This window comes from Pieris rapae, chromosome 12 (genome assembly GCF_905147795.1).
Source record: "Pieris rapae chromosome 12, ilPieRapa1.1, whole genome shotgun sequence".
NCBI classification, from domain to species: Eukaryota; Metazoa; Arthropoda; class Insecta; order Lepidoptera; family Pieridae; genus Pieris; species Pieris rapae.
In genome coordinates this window covers 9904862-9931990 of record NC_059520.1, presented here as the reverse complement: position 1 = coordinate 9931990, position 27129 = coordinate 9904862, and the positions used below count along the sequence as shown (strand labels likewise).

The window sequence follows — 27129 nt, the reverse complement described above, 5'->3', positions numbered from 1 at the left end:
AATAATGTAATTACTGTATATTTGTATATTAGAAATAAATGTATGTTATTCAGTTTGTTATAAAAATATTTAATAGTTACGGAAAGAAGTTATAGTGAGTTAAAGTAGTTGAGGTCAGTTACGTATTAGTTTAAAATACTATCGTGTATTGAAATATAATATTCATAGCGTACTAAATTAAAATATTTTTACGAGTACAAGTGTAAATTAAAATAAAATTGCTTAGTGATAAGGCCGCCCGTTATTAAATTATTATTATTTAAATTAATGTGTAATTAATAATAATATAATTAAATTAGTGCTATTTCTATAAATTAATTTTAAAGAAATACCTTATGATACATTACAATACTTTTTGGTTGAAATTCACATACCCAGCTCCTGGTTACACAAAACTAGGGGTGACATTGAGTATGGCAACCCTAACTCCCCAGAGACGGCTACCGAATTAAAACTTTCTCTCGTATTAATGAATCGATGAAAGCAAAAGTATGTAGTAGTATTGTTTGCCACTGATTACCTCAACCCTTGTGTTAATCAAGTAAATAACTCCGAAGGACAATGGACGTTTATTTAGTTTTGTCTGTGAAATTAACTGCACAACACTCTCGCTGGTTTCATATCGCAGTTGTGATGCATACCATGTAATAAAAAGTCCGTAAATTTATTCACTCTTATAGAACCTTCTGTATTAAATTATTACGTAATTAGCTAACATAAGAACTGACCATGTCAATATTACAAATCTATTTTGTTTTAAATATATTGACTTAGACATTGCGTGGCAACACATGTATCTACTAGTATCACTAGTAATAAGACACTACTACTACATTAGATTGTTTAGCGCGATTGCAAAGCCAATTAATTTATTTAAAGCAACAGATTTTTTATGTAGATATGGGAACTATAAGTTATTTTAAGGTTAGCTAATTACGTACCATACAGAAGGCGCCTTAAGTAGGGTTTGAATGAATTAACCGATTTGGTATTACATGGATTTTACTATTTACGGTAGAAGAACATGATGGCATATATAAGTAGATACTGATGTACGATGGAATCTAAACGTTTAGTTATGGGTTGCTATATATATTTTCAACATTAATTTAAAGTGATCACAAGAATTATTTGTAATTTGCTTACACTTTTAATATAAACTTTCATCACTAATTCGCTGCAATATAAATTGTTTGTCTTTGTTGGAAGGTCGTAGTGCTGTCCACGTATAATTGTCTATGATGCACTACGTTTCAATTTGGATTATGTTTTGTTTTCTTTTGATGTGCGTTGTCATTTATTGATCCATTATATATATTTTCTCTTATACAAGTAACACAATGTTACAAGTATTACTAACGTTTTATATAATTGCTAAAGCCACTAGTCCACCCTATCAGTGTTTACTAACAAAAAAGTGTTGAGTAAAAGTGGAATATAGTTTGTTACCGTAGCCGTTAATGTTACACGTTCTATAACAAATAGTAGTACCTTTAGTAAAAGAGTAATAAATGCAGATTTGTTTGCTATACTTTCACGCGTAAACCGTTTTACCTCTCAGATTGACTTTAATCTTTCGACCCCATGCAGCATCCACTCACTCATATAATCTCGCGCCCTCGCGAGGGTGAAAACATCAACTCGAGTTTAATTATTGTGAAAACATCGATCTAAATTGATTTAAATCTGCCCCTAAGTTGTTTTGTGAAACGCGTTGATTCCTGATAAAAATGGGTTAGAAGGGCAAATCGTCAAATTAGTAAGAAGCGGTTTTATAGATAATAAATAAATAAAAATAAAATAAAACCTTTGGAGTGGAGACTCTTTGGCCGATGGCCGTTTATACCAACTTAGAAGTACCGTAATGCTGCTAGCATTAAAGGTCTGCCACAAGGATGTAGGAAATAAAACGTTTTTTTGATATGTCCAATCTTTGTCGTTTTATAAACTGATTTTATGAGTCTTGCAATTGATTAAAGGTATGTCAATATAAGAAATGCTTACGGTAAAAAATACAACATTTTTTACGTTAAATTCGCGAGGGCTGACTTATAAGCAAGTGTTTATTTTAACACCTCGAATTGGTAACAGCGTGCCTTTAATTGGTCTTATTGTTATGCCAATTGCAGTATTCAAGTTTTTTTTCAATATATTCTTGGTATTGACGTTAATTAAGACACGACCAAAAGTTAGATAGAGAGTGAGAAAGTGAGATAGAGTTATATTATTTCTAAATATACCTACTGGAAAAACTTGCAGTTATTTTATGATTTTTTATCTTTTGTTAAGTAAACTTTACCATGGGTAATGGATAAAATTATTAATAAAAACAGGAAATGTCTGTAGTTTTGCTGTATTATTTTTATTGTTGGAATGGCTTCCTGCATAAGATAACAAGCCCAACTTTACCTGTACACATGAAATTCATTTTTTTAAGTCAAGATTACAAGTTGCAAACATAAAAAAAATTGTAGTTGCCCCTTCCAACGGTAGTTTTATATAGAGAAGAATGGGCAATGAAAGAAAGGTAATTGTATGTGAAGACCATTTATCTAGGATAAAATTACTCCACTAAAATGAAATAGTACCTAACCTTTCTGTAAGGTCTTTTGACTATAGAAAATGTCATAGCATATTGTAAGGTGTAAGGTAAACTATTAATAAACACTACTATTGGACATACAACATATCCCATCGTTGAAGAGAATAATGATACAAAAATTAAAGGTAACTTAAGATGTAAAACCATGTTGACTCAGCACTTTAACTTAATGAAGCGTTGAAAACATGTGATCTAATTTTACCCGATTCGCGTCGATAAAAAAATAAGAAAAAAAAAACTAAAAAGCGTGTAATGAACGGGGAATGAGTTTACTCTTTATATTAGAGAGGCGCTACCATTCGTTAAAAAATTATGCGAATTAGTTACGCGGCATACTGGTAGGCTTTTCGCTTTGGGTTTTTCGGACACATATGGGTACTCACGACCCATACTTTCAAAGTTCTTCTACCTGTGTCTGTCTTATATGGTTATTTATTAAGAAAATAGCTTGTATTATATTTCTAATCTAACTTAAATGTTATCCAAAATACTTATTTTTGAAATCTGAAAAATAAATATCAACCCGTTTCAAGATGGGTTAAGCCAAATTGGTTAAGAACATAGTTATAAGAAACTACTAACTACTACATTTGCCAGTGCTAAAGGTACACTGCAACAGGGATCAAGCTTTTCCCGTTCTACGCCCTTGATTTGAGAACTGGTAGTAAATGTAAAATTAAATTCATTTAATATTTCTTATTTTTGACGTTCATAAGTGTAAATTGTTACCTATATGAATAAATAAATTTTGATTTGATTTGATTTAAATTAGTTTTAATTTGCTTTTTATTATTACGTATGTAGCTTAAGACATTCGTAAAAACTGTATATTTCATTATTATGTTTAGGAATTAAGAAACGATCTATTAAATCAATTTATTAAGTTATAAGAAACGTTATTTTTATGACAATATAACAAATTTATCATACATAGGTTTATTTAGAGCCATACAGAAAAAACATCTACACCTCATTTTAATCTCGAAAATAAAAGGGTGTCAAAGATAATTTAATTCACTTAAGGATCGTGATATACACTACACTATATTTGCTATAATAAACTATAATATAATTCATACAATGGCTTACCTATAATTTTTTTTTTAATTTCTTAGTAGGTATGTTTTGGTTGGCGAATTTGATAGATCTTGTATGTCATAGTTTTATCATATATTAATTAACAAACAACGAAATTACCTGTGCATTGGGTGTGAGTGCTGCTGATATGGCATTTTGCTGCGCGGCTGCTGCTGCTGCCGCCGCCATGCTGGCTCCCAGAGGACCATATGCCGCCCCGTAGTACCCAGACATCGCTTGGCTCATACCTCCACTCGCCATACCTATTACAAAAAAAAAACACATATTTGTAAGTATTTTTTACAGAATTATATACTATAAAAAACTGCACTTATTAACACAAACATTATAATTATATAATGTTATAATTCATAAATTATAATTGTATTAACATTAAACATCGTTGTTACATATAATGTCTATAACATTATAATTTATGTTATCTCTCATTCTTTTTAATTTTATTTTTCTTTAGATTATTGTTATTTTGTGTGTTTCTGAGTGTGTGTTTTGTAATAAATGTTTTGTCTATGTTTATGGCTAATAGATATATCTTGGACCTAAAAGCAACAGTAGTATAAAAGCGGAAAAACATATGATTTAATTTAGCAGTGACAATTTAGTTTTATCTAAAAAATATAAAGTGTTCATTCAAGTCAATGTGTCAAATGAATTCAGTTCAAAATAAACGATGTTTTTTTAACCAACATGAATAAATAATTTTTGAATTTGAATTGCTATATAATTAAATCAGGATAATCTCTCAAAACAATTCCAGTTTCAATCTTATTCAAAATGCAATCCATTCCGAAGTCCATTCACCGTGTTGTTTGCCAAGACAGCTTATGGACAGAGGCATTCAGGGCCACAATAGTAAGGCGAGACCTCAGATTTGAGCACCAATTAATTATTTCATTGTGAACTGGACCCTCGAGTGCGATTAACGGCCAGTTCCTTGGGTGTTTATTAAACACAGTTCAGAGTTTGATAGTGTAGAGAAGGGTTTAATTAACTTGTTGTGGTAGGATATTGTTTGGATTTAACAATATTGTAACGAGTTAAGTATTGTAATAAAGTTCAACACGTCATATATAATGCTACATCTACAGTATATTACAAAAAGTTAAAATAATAAAAATATTACATTTGTACACAACTAGGATACTTTTGAAAGTTTAGGTAATATAGGAATGTGATTAATTTATTTAATTTTCACATGGGAATGGGAACAAAGATGTAATTCATCTAGCAACTAGGCCGTCTGATATGTCTCAGCAAAAATTCTATAATTAATTAAAATTATTGTTTTATACTTTGATGCGAATATCTTTAAATATATAGAAACCCAAACAGAGATTACAATGAGATAATGGTAGAATCAAATCATAAGCCATCAATATAAAATCGAATAAATCACTTATTTTCTTTATACAGCGATACGTAAGTAGGTAGTCTAAGAGCAAATCAGAGTTTTTAATAAAGAACCTTCGAAAATGAAGCCTTGTCATCTATGACACATCAATGTCCCACTACGCATTATCGCTCGACTCTTCTCAAAATTTAAAAATATAACACCCTCTTGAATTTAATTCTCAAATGCTAATATAGTCCGTAAACAAGCTGGATAAAGCAGAAAATTCTGTGGTCTCGATAAAAAGGGACGCATTTTTATTATATTTTATAATTAAATTCGTTGTCATCCACCATTCTGTCTTCATCTGGTATTGGCGTGAATAACGATGGAAATCTCCTCGAACTCGAAGAGTATTATTAATTTAGAATTTATTTAATTAACCGATGTCAATAATATATTTGATTTATTTTTCTATTCAGGTGTCAGATCCAATTGTGAGTTATGAGGTGATTGCATATATTAAAGTACAGTTTTGCAACCATTTTACAAATACGTTTTTTTTCCGTTTTTTTATATAAAACTGGACTAACGTATGGCCACAGACCCTGATGATAAGTGAGATGCTTTAAGTTAAAGTGCCATGTTAAATTGCACATTTTTTATTTAATTTAATTAAATATATGAAATAAAAAAATGGTGCCATTTAGTAATGTTAAGTTGCATTTAACATGGTCGAGTATGCATGTCCAGATGCATGGACAGACCAATTAGAAGGCATGCATATCTATGAGATGCCTATGTAGCCGCCGATCCTGTAAACCTTTTGCTGTTTGGCAAGGAATGGTTGTATTAAAAGTATTATTCACGTTTTATTTAAAAATAAATACAACAAATTTATATGTAGAAAATCTTGCCGTAAAACCTATTAGATTTTCAATTACAACCAACAAAAAAGTACGCAAACCCCACAAGATTCGATACACCCTCACTAACAATTTCGGCCCCCAACTTGGACACAATGGGTCCATTTTCGCCGGCCGCATTCAGGTACAATAATGACCAGCTTCCTACAATATGTTAATACGTAAATATAGTTCGCGTTTATCGATTCGGAAAAGGTCGCGATGGATTTCCACCGGGCTTCCGGCTTCAATGTGTTAAATTTCACGGAAAAGTGGTCATTTTCTGAGCCGTCAGATGTTTTTTATGCCATGGTGATTTGTGGTTGAATCGCTTTTTAAAAAAGGAACACGTAATGATACTAAGCTAATTTCAATGTTACAACAGACTACCAACATTCCGGAACTTTTTTTTTATAGAACAGGGGGCAAACGGACAGGAGGCTCATCTGATGTTTGTTTTGCAGGCTCTTAAATCTTAATGTGGTTTAAGTTAGAATTTTTGTTTGTTTATTACTGTTATTTTTTTATCTTTTTAGTTTTAGTTATTATTTATATTATTAGTAATTTGTTTTTTGTTTTATGATTGTTTATTTCGTGGCCGCTTCTTTTGTTATTTTATTTTTATTTTATTTTCACATTTAGGTACAAAAACAGAAAACAGACTGACTACATACATAAAATTATTACATACTAAACAACATTTAAAAATCTGACTTCCAGTTATATCTGTACACAGCATTTACACTAAATATCAACTAAACAACATACACATATCAAACCGAATGACAAAAAAATAAAAAATAAAGGAAAAAATATATATATACATACACACACACACATGTATATATACATATACATTAATCAATTAAATTAGTAATTAAGGTTACAAGTATTTACTATGAACTATCTTTTTAAATTTACAAATATTATTGTGAAAAATATCAACCTCAGCACACACAGCATTATAATATTTGCACATTCTTACGAGCGGAGCATTCTGGGAAACATTATTATCAGTCATAGGTATAACAAATAATTCCTGGATGCGCACAGAACGCGTCGGCACCTTGATCTTCAGCCTCTCCAAAAGGCAGGTGTCAAATGAGCCATTTGCTATTTTATGCAAAGTGCACAGGTCGCTCACCCACCTCCTCCTTTCAAGACTAACCATTTGAAAGTGGGCAAGACGCTGGTCATATTGGTTTATTTGTTATATATTGCTTAAGTTCTTATGTTATTGATGTGTATGTGTAAGTGTGTTAAATTTGTGATGTCATATTTTCTTGTATTTTTTAGGCATACACATTGTTTAAGAATGTATATATAAATAAATAGATTTTATAATACAGCAAAGAAAGCTATTTTCCAAAATTCCGCCATCGATTAAATTTATTTATTTATTTACACTTCATTACACAGAAACACACTGAGTGTCTCGCAGACGACCATTGTAAGAAAAAAATAAATTGGTTAAATAATATTATACTTATACAAAAATAATGGAACGCAATTAAAACAAAATATGTAAACAGTGAAACGAACTTATTCAATATATAAGATATTAATAAATAAATACTTATTAATCATTATATATCACTTATAGAGTTTAAGCTAAGCTAAGCTCGCTAAGCGAGACTCTAGTGTGTCAAATGCGTACTAAGCCTCTGAAGCCTCTGAATCTTAAATTAAGTAGGTATATGTGTTGCATAAAAAAAAATTCCAATTCTTATAAATGATACTCGCAACAAACCTTAGGAACAATGCAAATTAAAAGGCTGGAAACAAAACCTGTAAGTGTTCATTACTTTATTAGAATTTTTCGCCACCTTGTCTGCCTCGTGACCGATAAAAAACGTGACCTGTCGCACGCCGAAGTTTTTCTCCGCTATTAATGACTATAATTAAGAAATTATTCAAAGTCAAATAACGCTAGAATATTTTTAGGAAGTATTCTTATATTGTACGGTTTCACCAATTACCCTTTTCCTTTGAAGTAAAAGGGTCAAGTACGAGACTGCCATTTGTGTAAGATTTCGTTGAGATTAAAAGAAAATATACTTTGAAATGAGGAAACATTATTGAAAATAATTATTTGTTTTATATCCCTCTTACAATTACAAATTGTTTCATAACTTTATCGAGGTTTTGAAAATTATTATTTTTGTTATTTTTTTATAAGCAACTTTACAGCTTAGACTTATCCATATTATACAAAAAAAAATATCCAAAGTAAACACAGATTAGGTACGTTGATATAATATAATAAATAAATAAAAATATATGAAACAGAAAACATAAGTATATAGACAAATAAGAAGCTAAAATAAGTATTTAACAAAATTAATATTTATTTTTAAACTTAGTATTACATTTAGTATAACATTTTTATAATTTGTGTCACTCTGTGGGGTGTTACCTAAGCCGAAACATTGGTGAATTAAGCAGATAATAATTTGTGTTCGTACGAGTCACGTGGAATAAACAATATCTTATAGCATATCGGTGAAGAAATGAAATCAATAAAATCTTTAATAAGGATACCGTAACTGTGCAACTTTTAGCGGAATCCGATTCGATTATCCACGCCTAAAACATCTCAACAAAATGACGGTGCGCAATTTCAGCCATTTCACACAAGCACCCCGTCTGACGAAACTAACAAACCGTGCTTAAAGTGATAGATTAGCTATGCTTCTGCAAATCACGCTATCATAGTTTACCCTAACTACTTAGAGGCTACTTAAGAGCGGTATCCTTTACTAAGATTTGGGCAAAGATTGATGCTTAATCAAGCTTTTAGTTATCTAGATGATGTTTTATCGCTCAAAGCTTTTTTATTGAATTTTCAGAATATTTTGTTATAGGACATTTAAACTTGCTGTTCATGTTATATTGTAAACGAAAGTGTTATGTAATAGCCCATGAACTAAAAGTGCATTTCATTTCCGTAAACAACGGCGCGTCCTATCTATGCGCCGGCACGATGTCATCTGTCATATAAATGACGTCACGTGACCGGCAGCAGTTTGCCGCGGGGTGGGGCATCCGGTAGCACATACTATTGGTCACTTCCGTTCTACCGACATTATGCTAATGATACAGCAATTTTTACGAAGAAAAAACATTTTTACGTATTAATTTTGTCACGGAAAGAATTACGTTAATCTAGTTTTAGATTGCGAAAATTGAGGTTTGATCTTATCAAAACAGTTTGATTTGCTTGGCACGGATTTTTATAACTTAATTTCTGAAAACAAAGCTGTTTCATAGTGAAATGTATATACCGAAAAAAAAATTATAATACCAGGTATTGTTTGCGCTTCGTTGTGTTGAGGAAAAGCGTTTGACCCTGTATTATAAAATGTCTCAAGTCATACACTTGTCTTGAGCGGTGTGAAAAATGTCATACTTAACATATTTGACATAATTTTACTTGTATTAGAATACAAGCTTAAGTGGGCGGACGGCAATAGAAAACATAAATACTAGAATACGGTACAGATGATGTTGTCATTAAAGAATCGCAGAAAATAATTTAGTGTATCGTTTGCAATTAAGATTAGGTTGATTGTCCTTTTAATAAAATTTAAATTTCGTCTATTGTAGATATTTCATTTCATTCCATTTGTCTCTCCTTTTCATTTTTTTTTGACCGTGTTTTGGCCAAAACTCACTTAGTTAGTTAGTTAGTTAAATGAGCTGGGTCTGGAATCTGGATATCCATACTTGCCAAGGTTTTTTAAATGAATAAATAATTATATCTAATGCGTTGTTTAAGATTCAACGCTAAGTTTGACTCCCAAATGAAAATCTCTTTTACGCTTAATCGCTTCATTTAGTTATGTATTTAAAAATGTATCAACATTTTAACACAAAGGAAATTTCAATACTAAGTATTATCATGAAACTATTATAGCACGATAAATTAAATAGCCAATTACTTTATTAAATTAGCATTGTCAACGGAACAATGAGGCTATCATTTGCGTAGGTGTAACAATACAAACTAAACGTCTATTTCGTTCTGATAACACCTGTGCATATATAAATATAGAAAAATACATAGTACAGTTGATATGTAGAAAACCCAAATAATATCACAAGGGATTTAATTAAAAAATTGAAGAGTAAAAATTACCTATTTTATTTATAGATAATTAGACCAAGAAGAGAAGTAAGAGAGGACCATGCGCAATCATGCCTATATATATATATATATATATATATATATATAAATACATATATATACCTACTAACATATATATGAATTTGAAAATACATACACTTTGTGTTGACTAAGTCTAAGAAGGCAAAATAAAAATCAGTGTTGGGCTTTGGGCTTCAATATGCGACTCTCATCCTTGATTTCGTGGGTTTGATGTCTAGCTGTGCACTTATACCTACTCTTTCTATGTGCGGCTTGCCTTAGACAAAAAAGGCCGACAGCGTGTGTCAAGCATAGCCTATTAGATTTATCATAAAACATATACAGAATTCTGAGGCTCAGACTTAAAAAGGTTAAAACATTTGTATAATAAACCAAAGGACTGCTACAAAAATTATGAAAATATTATATATATATATAAATTAAGTAAATTGTCACACATACTCTCTCATACACAAACACGCAGAGACACACCAATATTTATAAGATTATATTTTATTAGGATAGGCCGTTCCTGGCTATTCTAGTAACAATGGCTACCTAATAATAAAAATATTTAAGATTGTTTCTATTCAAAAATAATTTTTAATTGTACAGTGAAACTAAATGAATTCATCAAATATTTGGAGACGGTCAAACATAATGAAACATATTTCAAGCGTTTGTGTTGTGCAAGCAACGTTTATTAATGATATAATTAGCATATAAATGAGAATATATGTCGCGATATATTATATTAATGTATGTTATTTAAAATTCAATAAAGTTTTTTTATATATGTATGGTTTGGCTTAAGAGCGTATTATTTGCTAAGCTTTTTTCTTCCAATTGGTTTTTGACCGCCTTATAACGGCAGATTTCGTGCTAAACAGTGGTAAGGGTGAATATAAAAACTCTGCGAGTCTCTTCCCTTTAATTAATACATACTAAAAGCTGTGTATGTTAAAAATATTTTTAATTAAATCAGAGTTAAATTACTTATTAGTCTTAAGTTAAGCTTGACAGTATTGTTCCATAATGTTTTAATGAATTAACAATGTATCAAAAAATATTAGTATAGTACCTACAGTGGTAAATAGCTTCCATCCATGGTTCAACCTTTTCGTTTTTTATGTAATTGAATGTTCACCTGATATTAAGTAGTATTGCCACCCATTTGAATACCGGACATTTAGATTTCCAGAAGGGTCGCAAGTGCATTACCGGCCTTTCAAAAATTGGTAGGTACACATGGATCTTAAGTCGAAGTGGTTCTGAAAAACTTCAGTGGGCAGCTATTTATGGAACAACGGATGTCGAGGTGATATGGAGGGTATTTTGTATTTTGACGTCCAATGATGAAACACAGCTGCAGGTTAGACCGAACAAATGCTCTGAGCTATCTCTGTACCAAAATATATTATAAGCGTGTTAAGTAATTTTATTTGACAGACTATATTTCGTTTTGCGAGAAGTTGAATTTTAAATGTATTTATTATACGAAAAATTAAAAACCTTTTTATTTGAGAGTAGAAAAACCGCAGCGCCATTTTGTTCACAAGTGCCGTTACGCAAATTAGTGGCGAAAACATATTAATTTCGGTCAAATCACCCCAAGAGGCCAAGTATTTCCACCCTATTGACACGTGGCGTCGTGTGTCAAAACTCTTAACCGAGCTTTTGACTGATTTACATAAAGAATGTATTGATTATTTTTGACTTTGATGAGGATGAAAGAATTGTATTCAGACTTTATTTACTTCTAATTAGCAATGGTTAATTAGACCATTGTTTGAGTAGAACACAATCAACATTTGTTTATCTACTGAAAATTACGTCGGAAAAGCTTTATTACATTCAATTATAATATATATAATATAGATATTAGACACAAAAGGCTGCTAATTTCCGTCAATATGATTACAAAACTTGAACAATTATCTGCACATACCCCAGTATTTTTTATAGAACATAATGGCAGAAGATTCCAGAAGTATCACAAGATCCTTTTGAATGTTGGCGATCATCATGCCTACTTTTTGAAGTTATACTTCTTTTGGCGCGATGTAGAAAAATGGTGAGATTTTACGATGCGCGCGCACACCAACACCTAAATTCGACATCGTAAAGGCCACGGATGGAAATCGTTAACTATATTCAAGTTGTATATTCTAGTATTTTTATATTTAGAACACGTGTTTTGTAACAGTACAACACAACACAATTAAACAGTGTGAATAAATAATAAAGAATTTTATATACGACGGTGATAGTATTTACTAATTATTTATTTATTTAAAAAAAATATTTTTATTAAATTTAATATTTATCGTTTAGTTTTTTTCTGTAAGCCAAAGAAGTATAACTTCTAACGCGTATACATAAGTACACACTCTTTTTTTTTGATGTCACGCTTCTGAATAATTATGTGATACTTAGACCAAACCATTTTGTCATTTTTTTCAATTAAGACTTGCGTCTACAGCCTGCCACTGCGTTGTTGTTTTACGTAAAACGTCTACAAAATACTCAAGTGTTTTTTTCTTAAAGTTTCTGTCATATTACATATGCGGTCTCGCCTTGATGATATTTATTTATTTATGATATTTTGAGCATACGTTGATAGAACCAGAACTTGAACTCTTACAGAAGAATTAACCTTTTATTTCAAAGCAGAAACGAGACGTAATAATAATTTGATTTTTAGTTACTTTTTATCCAAAGAAAGGGATTGATTAACATTATTCGTATTTAGTAATGAACATATTTTGTATTGACGACTATATTATACTGATGACATCTACCAGCAATTTACATAAACCCATTACGTAATCTCATAAACCACCCCAGGCTTTCAATTAACTTGAAAGCTACTTTAGTGTGTCGCGACCCTTAGCTAAGGGCGTCGTCACACGTGTCGGCAACGCCCACCGCACAACCGCACTTTGACTAATCACTATTATTAATCTCATTTATATGAGAAAAACAGAAAAGTTTGGACATAGATTATTAAATGTTCTGTTTTTGAATCGCTTCTGTTATATATGTAAAGTTACCTTGAAAACAGAATGCAATATGTGGAAATAACAAAGATTTGTAAACTAAAACAAAAAACCTATAGATCCAACTATAAGAAAAATGAGTACGGAACACCTCAGGGCAGTATTTTGGCCCCACTACTTTTTCTAACATACATAAATGACCTCCCAGATGCTATACACCAGAACAGTATACTATTTGCTGATGACACTACACTTATAATAAAAGGCAAAAACGACCAAGATTTAAAAAACAACTTAATTAAATCTCTAGACGACGCCATCAACTGGATGAATTCAATAACCTACAAATAAACATGACCAAAACTAACATAATTCATTTTCAGACATATAACTCTAAAACACTAATAGACGTACAATATAAACACAATAAACTGGACATAATGAACGAGTGTGTATTTTTAGGTATAACGATAGATAAATTTTGTAATTGGAAATCACATATTGGAAAATTACAGAACAAAATAGACCGTTTTGTTTTTGTGTTAAAACGACTAAGGGAAACTGTTAACCATGCTGCGGTATTAGCTGCTTATCATGCATATATTGCATCTATAATTAGATATGGAATTATAATTTGGGGAAATTCAGTCGAAGTGAATAGGGTATTTAAGGCCCAAAAAAAAATGTATTAGAGCAATTTGTGGAGCAAATTGCATTGATAGTTGCGTGCCTCTATTTAAGAGACTCAAAGTGTTATCTCTTCCATGTATTTATATATTAGAAATGTCCCTGTTCGTACACAGAAATATACATATTTTTAAATCGAATGTAGTAAGTAGTAGACATGGGGAGAAATTGGCTGTGCCAAAAATAAATTTAGAATTATTTCGGAAAAACGCCTTCTGTATGGCAATTAAAATTAACAATAGATTACCGAAAGAACTTAAAGATCTTCCGACAAGAATCTTTAAAAAGCGACTTAGTGCATTACTTTTAGAAAAAACGTACTACTCAATAAACGATTATTTGTGTGAGACATGGTAATTTATATAAATTTAATTATGTATGATAATTGACTTAATTGATATGAATCTGACTAATAATGTAAAATCTAAACTAAGATAAATTTGCGCGCCACTGTGTGTGGCAGAATTTGCGAACGACTGACAATTGTACCACCTTGACATTTTGTACCATATTCGTGCAATGAATAAATTATTATTATTATTATTATAAAAAATTAATGTATTTTAAAATAATGACAGAGAAATGAATTGGGCCCAATGGTATATCGTAGTTTAGTTTTATTTCGACAGACTTTTGGCCACAATCCCACCTGTTGTTAAGTAGCACGCCTGCCCAGGAGATGCCTTTAGAACTAAATTTGATGTACGCATCTATTGTTTAAAATGCACACAAAATATAGTAATATACAGTTCACTATTAATTTGTTCAGTGATTTTTAATATTTACATTATATCAGTAATAAATCAAACGCCTAAAACGCCTAAAGTAGCCATATATTCGTGAGTTAAAAGTGTTACAAAGCACCATTAACATAATAACAGAGTCCGAAGCGAAAAATTCAATAACATACCCTTTACATCCTTCAATAGCCACAATCGCATGTAATAACCCCTAAGTTTGACGCACCCCTAAAACCCATTGTCACCTTTGACAGTGAAAACTGTCAACTGTCAAAAGCAGCCAAGACGGTTTAAACTATGCGTTCCATTTTCAAACGCTTTTCATATTTGGGATCTTTTGTGTGCACTATTTTCATTGTGTGTGTGAACTATCGATTATTGTACAATTCCATTACGATTTTATGTTTTCCATTTTCAAATGCGTCTATTGTCCATAGACTATATGACTGATCAAAGTCGCTTTGTCGATGTAGGTATATGTAGCTTCGCCTTCTCCTTCGACGAAATTTTTAATCTGTGCAATATCTTGATGTGTTAAGTGACACGTATAGATCTTCCTAAAAAAAATTTACTTACACTTTTTACGAATAAAGTGTGATGCCTCGTTCACAGAAGTATACACGAACTCTTTGATTGACTCATAATTAGAATTTATTTATTGTCCTTAACAATCTCCGGCAGCCTTCATTTAATACGGCAAAAGGAAAAGCTAATAAATATTGATTATTATGACATTACGCATGATATACAATATACAGTTTATTCACTTCATATTATGGAAGCTGACACAAAAATGTTTGATAATCGTAGAAATAATAACGCCTCGTGCTTTATATAGAGGTATATACATATATCAATTCTAATATGCTTTCTCTCCGATATTTTATATGCCCATGGACACTCACATTGCCAAAAGGCTCGCAATCGCACTGCCGTCCTTCAAAGTTGGTATGTTCTTTTCTTGAAGGACCCTAAGTCAAGTCAAAAAATAAATCATTCTCACTTGTATTATCTACTTGTAGTATCTTCTAGATAGATTGTAGCTAAAGATTAAGGTTTGCCAGTAGCTGACGCGAGCAATATATTTATGTTAAACGGAGCTCCGGCAGATTATGCAATCCCAATAGTAGTGGACAAAAATCGATGACATTTATTGAGTAAGACGGTCTGCGACTGCGAGTCACGAATTGTAGCCGAATAGCACTTGTATGCAGAATATATGATATCTTATTATGTCTATGTATGTACAACAGAAATAAAATTGGTCAACTTTTGTATTAATAGTCTAGTTTTAAACGTAATTCTTAAGTGAATTATTAGTAAAAATATCGATACTGGCAAGACCAAGTTACATCCCATTTCATTACATTTTATTTTAATTAATATGTGAATCTAGAAAGGGCTTATAAACGCTATGAAAATTAAATAACTTATTCGGCAACAATGTCCGTACCGCAATAAAACTACATTGTTGTCTCGATACTCTATTATCTTTAGTCATTCACTAATATTAGCTGTGGGTTTACAACGCGTAATGACAGTCGATCGGACGATTACCGCGAAATTACCGTTCTAAACAAAGATGGCCGCTGTTACTATCAAAGAATATTTATGCCATCTATAAAAGCCACAAGTTTTTAGTCTCATCAACGCTTAATTTAAAATATTTAAGTTAAGTAATGATGATTTTAGGCGTTAAGTTGTGAATATTAAAAAAAAAGGATTTTGTAAAAAATGCTTTTAATACTTGACTTTGTTCTTTTAATACAAGTCTTAACTTGTTTAAGCTATCTCGGAATATGGTAAAAAGGAGTAGGTATAAAGATTATCCATAGCGGTATTACTGACGAGTAGATATTACCTACGTACTTTTTGTATATATTTGGCTATATGTTTAGTAACTATGTTTTTTGTTGTATTCAATTTATGTTAGCTGTAGGAACGAAAAAAATAATAAATACATTAACAAATTTGCAGAGCAGAAAAGTAATATAACTCACCAGCTCTTAGCGCATCCATAGGGACACTTGGGTATGGTATCGAGTATGGGTAGCCCTCCTTTCTTAAAGTCTTGGGTTTTCTTCGTGGTCTGTACTTGTAGTCCGGGTGTTCTTTCATGTGAATTGCTCTTAGCCTCTTTGCCTCGTCTATAAAAGGTCTTTTCTCGTCTTCTGTGAGTAACTTCCATTCCGCACCTAGAATATAAAATATTAATTTAATTTAACTACAAATAATTTGAAAAGTCGTGACGAGGTCTCTTGTGTCAGCACTGATTTAAATTACTCGATACGTTGAGTCCAAATAATGTAATACATTTGCATTTATACATGTTTTCAAGTTTTTTCATTATTCATTTGTTTATAAGTAATCAGCTACTCAAATAAATAATATAAAAGAAAATACTTAGACAATATACAAAGCCAAAACAGATTACATTGTTAAACAAAATATACGAAACAAAAAACGTAAGTCAATTAAGTACCTACATTAATAGATAAAAAAGTAATTGTAATTACTGCTAAATAAAGTCAAAGGCTTTCCGCTTCCCTAAATATTTACTTACTTGTATTTGGTAAAGTAATATTTCAGTTTAAATTTAATATGGAGTTAAAGAAAATAATGGCTGTAAGCCTCAAAATCATCACATACTTCAAGTAACTATATGATAACAGACAAAGCAAGGGTATAGGTTACATTCAATCAACATAGTATTCTTTATATACAGCAACAAGTATTAAACTAATCCATCGAGTCAAACAAAAGGCAGTATAAATTCTCATTTCAAACTATAACAACGACAAAATGAGAAAAGTAATTTGCGCTAACCATTCTCCATTGCAGCAACAAAGCCTTTGAATCGATACAATAATCGAACGACCTGTCTCCCAACTCGATTCAAGAGAACCAACCCTTTGTGTCCCCCCATTTATAGGAGGCTGTATTGATACCGTGGAGGGGACCGGCCATTGAAACAGACAAGACAATTCTGATTCAGGCGGGTATAAAGCGAAAACAATGTCGCCGACATAGAAAGGAACAATCCCGTCGAAGGACCATCCGCTCTCTTGTTTCGTCCCACGCGACCGCACGCAAGTGTAAGCGAGACGGCGACAACAATGGCGGAAAGCGACGCCTAATGACGAATTTGCGCTTTTCATTCCGCTACAGAAGTTTTTCCCGGTTCCTCATTATTGCTGATACTTGGGAGGGTATTTCGTCTTTTGTCAACGCGTTTCGATAAGAATCGTATTTTGCTACTGTTATGTCGAAATGGAGTTCGTATACCTTGCTTATTTCCTGTGAGATCGAAAGTTTCGATGTTTTTTTAATTTTATATGCAACGATGTTCAATTTAAATTATGTACCTTTTCCGTTGAGAAGGAATTCTAAAATTTCTGTTAGAACGAACGTGTGGCGAAACCGGTTTACAGGCTATTCAGGACTCCGGTGGTGCCTTAAAATGTACGAACAGTGACTTATCGATATACATATATGGTTCTTGATCAGGAGATCAACACTAGGTGGCTCCACTGGGGAACTTGAGAAAGGCCAATAGGCCTGCTGATAAATAATCAAGTTATAGACATTCCTTAACTCGTATAGCGATTTATAAGATACGTTTTGTGCGTCTGTACCTACGAGAAAGTTTTAGAGTTTTCAAATGCTTTGATAGCAATTAATTGAAATAAAAGTCTTGTACAACGTTGAGAAATGTTTATTTATCTCGTAAAAAGCATTTTCTAACTAATATTCTTTCATGACAATACTCGGTTTGCGACTAAGAAATTTTTCCCCGTCTTTTGTGTCCCACAACAAAGACTCTTACAATTGTAATGTAAATACAGAATCTTAATGACATTGGATGCTATTAATGCATGCATTTGCATAATAAATACGTTTTCTCGAATAAATTACTCATTGTTTTTAGTGGTGTTAAGTTGCTAATTTGTACGACGTTTACGAAATGAAACAATTGTGTGTTTATCTGTAACATCTATTGCATGTCGTGGTAAAATTTATATAGCCTGCATTGTTAGCATGTCTTGAATCCTATAGTCAAGTTTTTCATAAAAAAGACTCTTTTTAATAGTCGTTTCATCATCAGACCGCTTACCCGTATTACCTCAACGTTCGGCATTCCACAAATGAGTGTTTAAGGCAGTTTCGCGCACCACCACTATGTGGAACTAGCTGCCCACTGCAGTATTTCTAACGACTTCGTCTAAGGGTCCTTCAGGAAAAGAGCGTGCCAAGTCTTAAAATGCTGGTAAAGCACTAAAACACTAAATAAAACCCTACCATATGTGCCTTTATTTTTTTAAATATAAATATCCCTCCTATATCGAATGAAATAATTAAAAAATCTCTTATATATCAAATGAAATAATTAAATAATGATAAAAATTCCAACAAATTGAACCATTGATACGATTTTAATTAACAATCGCGCACGTGTCTTCAGTGTTGCCAACACGACATACAGTAATTATTTCCTGCAGCTAGTGAGAACAATGGCAACATTGAATAATGATCGCACGCGGCTCCTACTATGAAACACTTAGGTACTTGAAGAGAACAAAGTGTAACGTATAAAGTAACCGATGTCTGCATATATTTAAAGAACATATTATATACACATTTGTCTGTCTTCACTTTTTTAGACTAAATTTTCATAACACAAGTAATAATTTAAAAAAAGCATTGTAAAAGGCCAGTTACCTAATCCGTTGCTTAGCATATATTTTTTAAACAAAAAAATTTATTGTTGTATGTGTAAGTTTTACTTTTTTGTAAATTATGGTAAATGAAAAGATAGCTTGTAACTTGATCTGGTGAACTTTAATTAATAAATAATTAATTACGCCACAAAAGCTATTGGTGCCAAATCACTTCTCAACAATAAAAAAAAATTGTATACAAGTAGATAGCGAATACATAAATAACAGTTTAGCAAGTAGCGAGCAACACTGATTTGGTGTTGCAATACCAATTCATCAATGGCGTTGACAGGGTTAACTTCAAAAATCATCCCAACATGTTCCAATTAACAAAATTGTTAATACACAATGCTCTACACAGCTTTGTGGAACAATCGTTGAACAAAAACGATAGACAAAGCTCACAAGAGTCGTATGTAACGCGCGAGCGACAAAGAGTTTCCTCTCTGCCTTGTATTAAAACGTGCATTGTACTCGAAATCGGACGAAAATGCTCTTCATTACTCTGAAAGCCTGCGCGACAATGGGGGGGAGGGGGGCGCTCTCACAAAGCCGAAGGAGCCCACCCTTTCGTCCGGAAAATTGAAATGCCAAGATGTTATTTGGGTCACGATTTTATTAAATTTTAATAGTATCTCTTGGCTTTTCGATGTTTTGGTTTCACTGTTCTATTAACGTGTTTTTAGGTCAGTAAGTGGACTATATTACAATAAACATTACATTACAGTAATCAATAACATAAAAATGTATTGTATGTATCTATAAGTTTTTGTGTAAAATAAATAATCAATTTTTGAAATTGAATCAATAATATAAGCGTTTTGGTCTCAGATCTGACTGTAAATTCTTATTCATTTGAACTTCTAAGATTTGTAAATCCTTAAGGTGGTTCAAGTCCGAAAACTATGCAAATGCTTTACGTAAGTATTATTTTATATATCTTACATTAAATACATAAATACAAAAAACAGCCAGCGCGGGGTGACAGATATATTCGAGTTTATTATTTTATAATATACTAGCAGACTCCGTCAAGCGTTGCTGTGGCTTAGGTTTTTATTATATTACATAGTAAACGGCATATCAAGGCAAACGGTAGGAGAACTTATGTGAAACGTTGGTGCTATAAACACAGCGTCATCTCTTAGAATTGTATCAAATAATTAACAAATATTTGCAATAAAATAAAATTGTGACTATAATTAAAGATATAAGCTATCCTATTACTTAAGTTGGACCACGGTGTACAAATATGATTGATATCGGTTCAGTTGTTTAGGAGTCCATCGCGGACAAACATCGTGACAGGAGTTTTAAAAATATATTAATATTATCCAACTGTTGTGGATAAAGTTTTAAAATTCATTCTTCCGTTCATTTTATTAAGATAAATTGAAAAAATGGCTGGAGACTTTCATGTGTGTGTACACACAATTCTCGTGTCCACTGAGCGTCAGATCCACACAATTAGAATTATTAGCGTATAAGTATATGACAATTTTATTCTTCAACATGTATTATGTTCTTTTATAAGCTTAGAACAATAAACAACTTAAACAAGAACAATTTATGGAAAGAATGCTCCGAAGAGATATTGTTTTAGCTTTATAATAATTTATATGAGAATATGAAGCTTCTAGGAGCTTAAAGTATAAAGCTAATGTAAAACGCAGCGGGTTTCCTTATTTTCATATTGAGAAATGAAGAATGTTTAAACATCTTTTAGTTATTCAAATGAATATTTCATTTTTTTACACTATGGGTTTAGAATTTTTTATGCAAAAATATTTATTTTCAACACACAAATATAAAGTATTTACAATATTCTTAAACTACACATTAATAATTATTAAGGATGGATAAATAGAAAACCAAAATAAATTTAAGTTTGGTCTCAGTGTTCCTTCAATGCTGGCTGAATAAATTTATTCAGTGTAATGCCACACTTATTTCTTCAGCAAAGAAAACACCAGCTATCCAGGTCCCGGTAATATCTTACTCTATATAAATTAATGTAATAATCTAAAAAAAGTAACAAAAGCTACAAAAAAGTTTCCAAACAATTAACTCTTAAACACTTGTTTGATCCCAGATCAAAACCATTTAAATAGTCTAATTCCTATTGTATATTGAGGTATAGTGATTATTTGGATACAACAAATCTCATTAGAAACCACGGCAAATCGGGCAACTGATCGGCCAACAAAACGCATAGCACGAACACACCCGAGCGTAAAATATGAAAAAACTTTGTAACTGAAAGGCACAAAAGCCTGTAGTAATTAAACAACGAATGGGCCCTTCGACAACAGACGACAAGGTATAACAACAACTACAATAGAACAACAAAACAACAGTATTTTTGTATGCCCCTGACAGAACTGGCTGGCTGCGATAAGCGGTGTACGTACCTATACAATATATGTTGCTTTTTTATACCTACCTCTGACATTCTTAATGGTTGAGTGTATGAACATACGAGTAGGTCGAATACTGGAATGCATTGCGATTGTTCTAATAAGAACATTCTCTATGGTGATTCTAATTAGGAAGCTGGTCGGTAATACACCTGTACCTGACCTACATGTAATGCAGTGGAACTTGCAACAGGTCTCCCAATAAACCATTCCTGTCAGTCATTTACGTCCCATGGGGTTACAACCTTAAGACAACTTAATATACGATATCGGTCGAGAGAGGTTGTCGTTAACACCGCGTTGTTCGTTATATAACAAAAACACATGACATATACTGGTCTCCTATGCATGTTTAAAGTAGTTACTTCATTGAACAAATAAGTAATTAAATAATCATTAATTACAGCGCGGTAATGCTGCCAGCGTTAAAGATACTCTGCCACAGAGACCGAAATTTTAAAACTGTTTTAAATGTCTATTTATCAATATCTAATTGACTACTATGTAGGTTAAAAATATAAATAATGTATATTTGTGTATTGGAAATCAATTTTCTTTCAAGTAATTATTTCATACTTAAATTTCGGTTACATTTTAAAGTTATCTTTTCCTAATGGACCAGCATTGTGTAGATTATTGTAAGCCATATAAAAAGCATTCGCCACAAAAACAAGATTCCGTTTCAGTAAATAAAAGATCATTTAAAAATGGCTCACAAAGCCTCCTATAACTGAACCGAGTCATGGCTACTTATTTTGGATAAAAAACGTATCAGTTGCCCCTTGGATTACCCAATAGGAGGTTTAATTACCGAACAAAAAATGATACAAAAAGGTACATAAGGCGAGCGAGGAAAATCGGTTTAAATTAGAATCTAGCATATGTCGGGAGGGAATCGAAAATGGTTAATTAATTTTATGTGAGGGTGTTAGACCTTGTATATGCTTTGGAATATATTTAATTCATTACAATAAAACAATTAGTTCGTTGATTGATTAATGTGTTTTACTTTTGAAAACCTTTCTTCGTGACGTAAAATCAGCTAATAATGCAGTTATATTTTTTAAATGACATCACTAACTTCCGACCGATTATTAATCGCATTGTATAACGTTAAGGATATATTGCCAAATAGGTTTAATGTGTATTAAATTAAGTAAGCTGAATAGTTAAATGTTTAAAGTTACTTTAAAAAATGTAACTAAACATAGATGGCGCTACTACTATATTGTAGTTAGCCTATGACCTTAAAAAAACACGTGTATTCTGATAACTGGCATACAATTAGTTTGTGAGATGTGAGTGTAAAAAGTATTTAATGTGTCAATAAAGCATTGCTTTTTGGCGAAAAAGAAATACTATTAAAGCCAAGGTTTGGTTTGATAAACATTATTAGGACTTGAAAAACATAACGATCGCTGTTGAAGAGGTCGCAAAAAATCTTACGAAAATTCACGAAATGGTAGTAATAACATTGGTAGTTATAAATTCTTAGTTTAGAAGATAATATATTTCTATTGTTTGGTTTTAATAAGCATAAAGCGATACTAAAATAAAGTTTTAAGACGTAGTAGGTTTGATAAGAGAAAGCAATCAAACCGTGTACAATGCCCGCCCCGTCTTAATTAATATTAAGCGGACTAGTACCGCCCTCAACTCTTGGAGGGTGCCTCAAAATAAACATTAACATACAGTAGTTTCACTAACGATTATATTTATGATATGTTACCATAGATTTCATTTATAATTTTTTAGTTGGTTATATAACTGATTTTACAATTAGTATTGTCTTCGAAAATTATTTAAATGCCTATATGTGTTCAGTCACAGTCATTTTTTATACAAATGCATCCATTGTATTCTCCAGATTTGGGTGCCAGGGACTTTTATTGTAAGTTTTGAGCTGATGAAAAGGAACTAATCACCAAATTTAAAGCCTATTTTGAGGTTAAAGACAAATTATACTAAACATCGAAACATTATCGAAACATTGTTTGACCGCTACACCTAATCGTTATATCTCTCTCGAGATATATAATAATCAACATAAATTCTAGAAAAAAAAATGTACGTTAGCCTACGATATTATAATTCACTAATTGTTTAGGTTTTGTCCACCCACTGCAAACTTAAACGCTTAACATATATAATAAATATAGTAACTAAACTAACTAACATTGCTAACTATAGTGGCTAATAAATATTTTATTACTGTTTATTTAATTAACGTAATTGGTATTTATTTATCACATTGATTCAACTTTTTTATTAACCCTTCCTTAGATAAAATGATTTGAATTTTGAAACAGAAGGTCTTATCGCTACAAGCAATCTCTTCCAACCCCAAAATCAAATAATAAAATACATAATTGTGAAGAAATGTGTGAGGATTAATTTTATAATAAAAAAATCAACTAACAACTTAAAAGTTGTATGTTTATTGATAAATCAATAAAAACATTGAAAAATTACCAAAGGAGAGAATTATAGCAATCGTAATTTAATTATTTGTTTCATTATTCTTTATTTATTTATTAATTACGTAATTTAGATCGTGATTGGAACACTATTTTTAATGTATTAACGTCTCCAAATGTCTTTCATTACTAATAATTATTTGGTCGAAAGTTAATCAAATAAAATTGAATTATGTACCTATTTCCGATAACCAAAGCCTACATAAAACGGGGCTTAATTCAAAAGCGAGTCGAGTCACGCATTTGTCGCACAACAGATTGTCAACTGTCGTTTTGTTGTCGATTTATTAATGCATTTAAACAAAGCAGCCACCTCAATTATCGACAGGTACGTTTGTTTGTTCATTGTTTACGGCACAATGGCTGACAACTGTCACGATGCAATCAATTAGATTTTGCTGCGACTGCGCTAGTAATATAGAATATTTTATTTTCTTTAAGTTCAAAACTTTATGTAGATTTAAAAATATAATTTATTTTATTTATGTATAGACTAAATTAATAAACTGATATAGGAAGCTATTTAAAGCAGATTGTACACATAATTACAGAAAATCCTCTAATATACAATCTAAATGTAAAAACCCCTAATAGCAAAAATTTGTCATCAATTGAATCTTCAGTCTTAAGTCAGAACCTTGTGTGTGTAGTACCTTGGCACGCACACATATTAGTTCGAAGTACATACAATATAGAAATAATCTAAATAAAAACAGTTTTCCAAAGTAAATATATTGTATCAACCTATACAATTGCACTATGCAACACACAACTAACAAAAGATCTAAAAATAACAAGACAGAACAATTTTAATTTAGAAAAGTTAGACAATAGATCGCTAACAAAGAGCTAAGCTCTAAACTGAAGCATTTATAGAGCCACAGCGCGAAAAATGGGCGGGAAAAATAGAAAATGGCGCTTCCTCCGCGTCACAGGCAGAATGGCGCAGGTTTTGTTACTCTTACGAGCTTCGTGTCTCGTTTTCAGTAAAGGGATGGGGTTCTGAAATTTATTAACATAAATTGTAGCATATTTTTACTCTCTGTTCTATTCCGCAACTCTATGCACCAATTGACATGATCTGTACAATCATTATATAAGGTTTTTAGCGAGAAAATTGTCATGTCTAATCAATGTATGTACTTGAAGCCCAGATTCCATGCTTCTTGGATAACTCTTATTTTATAGGAGCAGGTGATCAACCCTATATATTCGTCATTATTATATTAATTATTGAAAACCCGTATTGCCATACAAAGGTGAAATTCCAATACAAGCGTGTTATGCGAGCTTACTCCTACAACGCGTTTCTTATAACGCGTAACCAATCCAACGTGTTATAGAATGTATTTTGTATTTGTTATTTCTTGTTTAAAATATTATACATAGCAACGCACAGCTTTAAAATCTCGGCTAGCGTTTGCTTACGTCCGTTGATTAATTCGGTGGCAGGACACCCGCTGCGAAGCCCGCTTGATTGCGGGACTGTTTTTTTAAAGGACACAACTTTTTGGCAACCTTTTTAAAGCGATTTTTTACCAGAAACACCGCATTTCAATTTTATGTGATTCATGTTTTGATTAAGAATCACCGATGCGTTTAAATTCTCTTTTTGTATTTCGGTCTAATGTTGTACAGTTAATGAGTGTATCGTTTAGGTATCGCGCTAATCTCAGGAATTCTGGTACGGATTGGAAATGTTTTTGTGTTCGATAGATAACTGTGTAGTTATAGCACCTCAGCTTACGTATACAGCCTTTAATAGAAGCATTGTAAGTGAGCATGAGTAAGTGACTCTCAACCCAGAGATTGCTGGTTCGATCCCCAGATGTGCACTAATGGACTTTCTGTCTACATCCTTAACATTGATGCAACTGGAAGAAACCGACTACATTGTGTGTCAAGCACAGACTGAGCTGTCTGGCTCATCAACTTGCCTATTAGATTGACAAATCTGACGTCCAGACATAAAATGGCCACTAGTTTATTTTAATTTTTCATAATCGAAGTATGTTAAATTACCCAATATGTACCGAAAACATGAACATTTAAGTTACAACCTACTGACTAAACAATTCAGCAACAAGTTACTAACAATGACATTACTCATAAAACATGATTTGCGCTTTCCGTAGTTTAATTAATATAACGTTCAGATTATAGGCTAGAATTTAGAAGGTTTAGTAGCTAACGATAGATCTAAAATCAATTTTCAGCTTGATTTACGTTTAAAGAATATTATCTTACCTAGTCGCTTAGAAATCTCCGAATTGTGCATCTTGGGGTTATCCTGGGCGATTTTCCGCCTTTGAAGCCTCGACCAGACCATGAAGGCGTTCATGGGTCGCTTGATATGCTCCTCCTGACCCTTCTTGCTCATGACAGCCTCCATGCTGCCAATGCTCATGGACATAGGCGCCATGGGAAAGTGGCTCACGCTGTATCCCCTGTCGCACATTGCACCAGCGGCACTGAAAACAATAATATAGTTGGACATAAGTATCAATATATTCATAGTCAAAGGTATTCATCATGAGTATAGGCCATCACTGCCTCAATTTTTTTTATATCTAAGTCTATTTCAACATAAATACCATTTTAGTTTGGTCTTTCTGAATCGTGCGCATTTCACGGGTCAACGAACCGAGAACTTTAGTTTAAGTTCAAGGCCAAATATAAAGTATCGTTAGGTATAACTTCAATTGGGAATATATGAAGGTATATTCTCCACAAAATTATGGAGTTACGAGATTACGAGCCATGCCTCATGAAGTGCAGCATCGAAACATTTATTAAAATGTTTAATATTATTATTAAGCCTTTATTGCTGACACCTATTGTAATATAAACATTTTTTAGTTACATAACCTAAAACACCAAAACTTAATCTAAAACATCAGATGTGTCGACTTTGTCGTTTAGCGTTTCTTCTGACACATAGGCCTTTTCCAGCTGCTTTTATTATTTTCTAGTGTTAGTCTCCCCTAATCTCTTCTGCCCTATTCTAGA

At 32.0% G+C, this 27129-nt stretch overlaps 1 protein-coding gene across 1 annotated transcript in view; it reads right to left on the bottom strand.

Moving 5' to 3' along the window:
* LOC110996687 (transcription factor Sox-21) overlaps positions 1–27129 on the bottom strand; it is a 42866-nt gene that overhangs the window by 4515 nt on the left and 11222 nt on the right. The window contains exons 2-4 of the mRNA XM_045630554.1: positions 26368–26591; positions 16509–16703; positions 3800–3942 (exon numbers count right to left, since the gene is read on the bottom strand). Of these exons, the coding sequence (XP_045486510.1) occupies positions 3800–3942; positions 16509–16703; positions 26368–26591 (562 nt within the window). The remainder of the gene's footprint in view (positions 1–3799; positions 3943–16508; positions 16704–26367; positions 26592–27129) is intronic.